The sequence below is a fragment of the Crocodylus porosus genome, unplaced genomic scaffold (assembly GCF_001723895.1).
Source record: "Crocodylus porosus isolate Cpor-Errol unplaced genomic scaffold, CroPor_comp1, whole genome shotgun sequence".
Classification (NCBI taxonomy): Eukaryota; Metazoa; Chordata; order Crocodylia; family Crocodylidae; genus Crocodylus; species Crocodylus porosus.
In genome coordinates, this window is record NW_017728891.1 from 9,945 (window position 1) to 15,199 (window position 5,255).

The 5,255-nt window shown below is 66.8% G+C and overlaps 1 protein-coding gene across 1 annotated transcript; it reads right to left on the reverse strand.

Annotated features, from left to right (window-relative positions):
• Positions 1-2,362: 2,362 nt before the first annotated feature.
• PRKAG1 (protein kinase AMP-activated non-catalytic subunit gamma 1) lies at positions 2,363-5,247 on the reverse strand. Its single transcript, XM_019555193.1, has 10 exons — positions 5,139-5,247; positions 4,893-4,974; positions 4,747-4,805; positions 4,569-4,614; positions 4,355-4,409; positions 4,149-4,275; positions 3,901-4,066; positions 3,719-3,756; positions 3,436-3,582; positions 2,363-3,244 (listed from the first exon to the last, which is right to left on the reverse strand). Exons 1-10 carry the CDS (start codon positions 5,208-5,210, stop codon positions 3,140-3,142), a joined length of 897 nt encoding a protein of 298 aa, XP_019410738.1. The 5' UTR covers positions 5,211-5,247; the 3' UTR covers positions 2,363-3,139.
• Positions 5,248-5,255: the final 8 nt, after the last annotated feature.

The window sequence follows — 5,255 nt, forward strand, 5'->3', positions numbered from 1 at the left end:
GCTGGAGCACCTGGCAGCCTGGAGGAGGGCCCCCCCACCACTCACGCATACTCCTCGGAGACGCTGCGGTAGGTCCAGGGGGTGCCGCAGCCCCGCGCCAGCTGCCCACCCGCATCCATCCCGGCGCCGTGGCTGCAACAAGACACCGTGTTGATCTCCACCACCAGCAGGTTGGTCCTCTCACAGATCTGCAGGTGCCCAGCGCCCGCTGCGGCCCGCGAGCCAGCTTCCCCTGGCATGGGGCCGCCCAGCATGGTGCCCTCCGCGCCCCCGGCCCAGGGCCGGCGGGGAAGGGGCCAGCGGCGTCTGCAGGCCAGGCTGGGCACAGGGTCCCGGAGGAGCCGGCGCCACGAGCAGCTCCGTGCACAGGCGGGGGCAGCCAGACCCGCTGGGAGCCAGAAGCGAGCGGGAGAGCGCGGAGACGCCTGGCACCGTGCACAGCGCTCCCTCCGCACAGCCGCGGGGAGGGGGAGTCACGCACGCTCGCAGGTGCTCGCACACATACACACATGCACGCACGCGGTGCAGAGCAGAGGAGGCTGGGACACACGCAGGCAGTGTGCAGGGGCAGGCGGAGATGCGTGTGCGCAGCAGGTGCATGCACACGCATGTCCAGGCTCCATGCAGTGCCCACGGGCACCGCGGGGCTCTGGCCCCAGCTCAGCCCCACTCCGCAGGCTGGATCGGCCCAGCTGGCAGGGCCCAGGGGGCAGGTTTCTCTCTCTCTAGGGCTGTACCTGACCCCCCAAACCTGACGCCCAAGCTGGCCCAGGCGCCCCCAGGCCCAGGCAGGCTGGGCCCAGCCGTGCGGGCAGGACGCCTGCCCCAGCCGGGGTGGCACGGAGGAACTTGGCGGAGCGGGCCCAGGACTCCTGGCTTTAGTCCCTGCTGGGGGAGGGGCTGGGCAGCTGGTCCAAAGGGACAACTGCAGCCAAGGGGGAGGTTGGGGCCTGCCCCCCCGCCTCCCCCCAGAGATGCGACAATGCCACGAAATTACAAGGTTTGGCACCAGCGTGATGCAGCCCACGCGGGCTCCGCGTGGCGCCTAGCAACACCGACGCCGGCATGGCAACCGCGAGGGGGGATCAAGCACGGGGAGGGGGAGGGGAGACCCATCCCCCCAGCACTGCTGTCCGGCAGGGGGGGCAGGGCAGGCCCCTAGTCCCCTTGACCCCCTCCCTGGCAGCGGGCCTGGTCTCCCCACCCAGGGCACTGGGGGACCCAGGGGTCCTGGCCCAGGCCAGGCTGGTCTCAAGGCCTTGTTCTCAGAGGAGGGCAGGATCTGGGCCCAATCCTCCCTTTGGGGTTGAACAGGTCTCAGGGGCCCCCTACCCCATCCCCTCCCGTTCAAAGCCCCGGAGGAGATGAGCCCAGCCCTACCTGCCCCGGCCGCGTCCCTCCAGGCACTGCTGGGGCTGGGGTGGGAGCCCGGGCGGTCCAGAGCCTCCCACCCGGGCAGGAATGTGTCAGCTCAGCACCGTACGGGGCCGGGCCTGGGAGGCCGCGGTGGGGGCTCTGAGAATGGGCCCGTGTCCGAGAGCTGGGCACAGCTGCCCCATGCGCTCCGGCAGGCCAGGGGGCTGCTGGGGCAGGCCGGCAACTCCCCTCTCCGCTGTCGCAGAGGCCTGGGGGGAGGGCAGAGATGAGGGGTGGCAGTGGGGGCCCCCCCGATGGAGGGCAGCAGGACCCAAGTGTCCTGGGCCCCATGCCTACCTCAAGGACCACACCGCGTGCCGGGGAGGGAACCCAGGCGCGGGGCCGGCCGGCGCCCCAGCTGCCCCAAGCTGAAGCTGGAACCCAGGCATCGCGGCTCGGGCTGGTGCCTGCCACCGTCAGGCAGAGGGGCCCTTGCCTGGCCTCAGCCCAGCTCCCAGGGCTGCTGGCGCCGGGGTGGGGGCTGCATCCCCCCCGGCTCTTCCCAGCCTTTGACAAAACCCACGGGTGGAACAAACAGGGATTTAGGGCCCGCCCGGCGCTGCGGGCTCAGCGGATTCCCAGGCGCCCCTGCCCAAGGACCAGCCCCTCTGGCACCAAGACAGACCAGGGTCTCCTCCCAGGTGGGGGTTGTACCAGTCAGGCTGTGAGGCGGGGGCACAGTGTCTGGGGCAAGAGCACAGCTGGCAGGAAGAGCAGAGCTGCCTCTGTGCCCCCTGAGCTCCGGGGATGAGCAAGGGGCCGAGGTGCCAGCACCAGGTTGGCCTCCACGGCTGCAGCGGGGGAGGCCACAGCATCCATCCACTGCGGAGCCCAGGGGAAGCAAGGGGCTGTGAGCTGCCCCTCTCGGACCCCCCACCCGCATGCTGCTCTGGCTCCCCTGATGGGTCCTGAGCAGGTTTGCGGTAGTGAGGCACTGGACACATACTGTGCGTCAGGTCTTTATTGGTCTGAGTTACGGAGCCACTGGACGGCCCCAGGAATATGACACGTGCGCGCGCACACACACACACACACGTGGGTGCCAGCCAAGGTGATGCCGGCGCTGGACGGAGACCCGGATAGAAAAAACGGTGCTCGGTAAAAATAAACCTGCAGCCTCGATGGGGGCAAGGGGAATATGCTGCTGCTGTAAACAGGGCCGAGAGTTTCACACCTTGACCCCAGCAGCTCTGCAAGGGAGCACAGAGGGGCCAAAGGGGGGTGCAGCCGTGCCTGCACAGCATCCCTGGCAGGTGCTTCCCTAAGCCCTGGGGCAGGACTGGGGGCACCGGCAGGGGCAGTGGCTGTGGCCATGCCTCCAGGCAGCTTCACACGGCTCCTTTCTAGTCTCTACGCTGGTCCCACAGAGACAGCCTTCCTCTGGGGCCGGGAGCCAGGGACCAGGGCTCCTGGCAGCTGGAACCCCCCCCCCCAGGGCACAGGGCAGCACCATGACCGAGTGCCAGGAGGCAAAGGGCATGCAGGAGGGAAGAGGCCCAACTCGAGGGTGTCTGTTTATTGCTGGTACAAAGAGCCCCCAGCCCTGTCTCGGCTGGCCCAGGTGTAGGCGGGGGGGCAGGCATGATGCTGGTGAAGGAGGGGGTGTATGGGCAGCCACGGGGGCAGGATAGGGAGCACGGCCCCGAGAGCTTGGTCCTGGTTGCAGTCTGGTGCCTGCCCTCACAGACAGTGGGGTGGTGGGCAGGGCTCCCTGTCCCCACATTCAGGGCTGTGGCCCCCCTGGGAGCATCAGCGCCTGTAGGATGTCTGAGAGGGACACGATGCCTTTCACCACGTCCTGCTCATCCACCACCACCAGCCGGTGCACCTGCGCCACACACACGGACAGACACAACACATGGGTCAGATGGCCAGAAGCACTGCTGCCCCCCTGCACCCGGGGCCACCCCAACACCCAGTGACATGCCAGTACCTCTGAGGTGCGGGACAGGAAGTGGGGGAAGGCCCAACAGTGGGTGCGCCCAGGGCTGTGGGATGGTGCCTGCCCTTGCTGCCTACCTCAGCCTCCACTAAGCGGTTGATGATGGTCTCCAAGGTCTCGTGCTTGTAGCACTTGAGGACGCCCTCGAAGTACTGCGAGCGGTGCTGCAGTGCCCGCGTCACCGTCACGTCCAAGTTGTTGTAGGTCTTCTCAGCTGCCAGGTTCTAGGAGAGCGCTGGGGTTACCGGTGTCGGGGGCGCAGCCTCCCAACTCTGCGTCCAGCCCCCAGGGCCTGCATTCTCCCATCTGGAGATGTGACCCCCCCCCCCTTGACCTGTGCACATGCCACGTGGTACTCACAATGACGTCGAACTTGGAGTAGATGTCCACGACTCGACCTGTGGCACAGAGAGGAGGGGCAGGCTGGTGAGACACTGAATATGGACAGAACCCAGCCCCCCCCCGACTGGGCCCGGCCCCAACCCTGGCAAGGTGCTACCCCCGTTACAGGACTGGTGCTCTGGCTCCCAACTTCACTGCACCTGATTCGTCCACCACGGGCAAGGCAGAGACGCGGTTCTGCACGAAGATGCCGAGGGCCACGTAGACAGGCGTGGTGGTGCGCACCATCGCGATGTTGCTATATGTGCCGATCCGCAGCTCCTCCAGTGTCTTAGACATGAACTCCGGCTTTGGCACCTCTGTGATCTGCAGGGGCCAGGGGGTCAGGCACAGCTGCCCAGCTTGGCCCCCCACCCTGGGAATCCCCATCCCCACACCCAGGACTCACAAAGAGCTTGAGGAACTTGAGGATGCGCTTGTGCGTGAGGATGTAGAGCGTGTTGCCCGAGTCGGGGTCGATGACAGGAAGCCGGTGAATCTTGTTGCGGATCAGCGAGGAGACTGCGTCGAAGAGGCTGCGGGGGAGACGTGACCCATGGCTACCTGGCATTGCCTGCCGGCCCCTCCCTCCCTACCCAGTGTTACAGGGCTCACCTGGCATTCGGGGAGATGCACACCAGAGGCTTGAAGGAGTCTTGCAAGTAGACCTCTACCAGGCGAGAGGAAACAGACTCAGCCAAGTAAGGCCAGTGCCAGGTGCAAGACTGGTGGGTGGTGCTGCTGCTGCCAAAGGAACCCCCCAGAGAGCCCTGTCCCCTCCCCAGGCAACACCACTGCCATTCCCTGCTGCACCCCGGGCCTCTCTCACCTCTCCACGTCTCTATCTTATGCTCCTCCAGCTCGTAGATCTGCACCTGGAAACACAGGGTGAGTTAGTCCTGGCAGGGGTGCGGCAGCTCCCAGACAGCAGCCGCAGAGCACCAGGCCCCAGGCAGCCCCCAAGCTAGGAGGGCGAAGCCCCAGCCCCCTCCAGCACCCGTCGTTACCATGGGCGACTTGTAGTAGCGATGGAGGATGTTGATGAAGTCGGTGATGGTCAGCATCCCTGGAGGGGAAGAGGGAGCTCTGCCTTGTGCCCCACGTCCCAGGGATCCTCCCTCCCCCCCATGCCCTGGCTGTGTCCCTGGCTCACCCACAAAGCTCTGCTTCTTGCTGTCCCAGAGCGGGGCAGCCCTCACGCCGTTGGTGACCAGCGCGAAGAAGGCCTTCTTCACCTGCAGCCGGATGCACGGGTGGATGTCAGGGCTGGGGGGGGCCCCGGCAGCCCCAGGGAACCTTCTCTGTGCCCAGCCCCATGCATCTGCAGCCCAGGAAATGGGCAGGCACGTCTAGCTCCTGCCCCCAGGGCCCAGCCCAGCACCCGGAGGCCATCACCTACCTGCAAGGAGGTGTCAAAGACGACCAGCTTGGAGCTGGTGGGGATGAGGTCGTAGCAGCGATGGGACTTCATGAAGCAGGTGTAGACCCCGCTGTTGGACTCCGCGTCTGGGGGGAG

What these genes read in the sequence shown, in the direction of transcription:
- PRKAG1 (XM_019555193.1), bottom strand. Translation starts at nt 5,210, where the DNA reads ATGAAGTCCCATCGCTGCTACGACCTCATCCCCACCAGCTCCAAGCTG. An exon ending in GCTACTACAAGTCGCCCATG is followed by an intron (nt 4,615 to 4,746) that starts GTAACGACGGGT and finishes CTGTGTTTCCAG; the next exon opens with GTGCAGATCTACGAGCTGGA. An exon ending in TCAAGTTCCTCAAGCTCTTT is followed by an intron (nt 4,067 to 4,148) that starts GTGAGTCCTGGG and finishes TGGCCCCTGCAG; the next exon opens with ATCACAGAGGTGCCAAAGCC.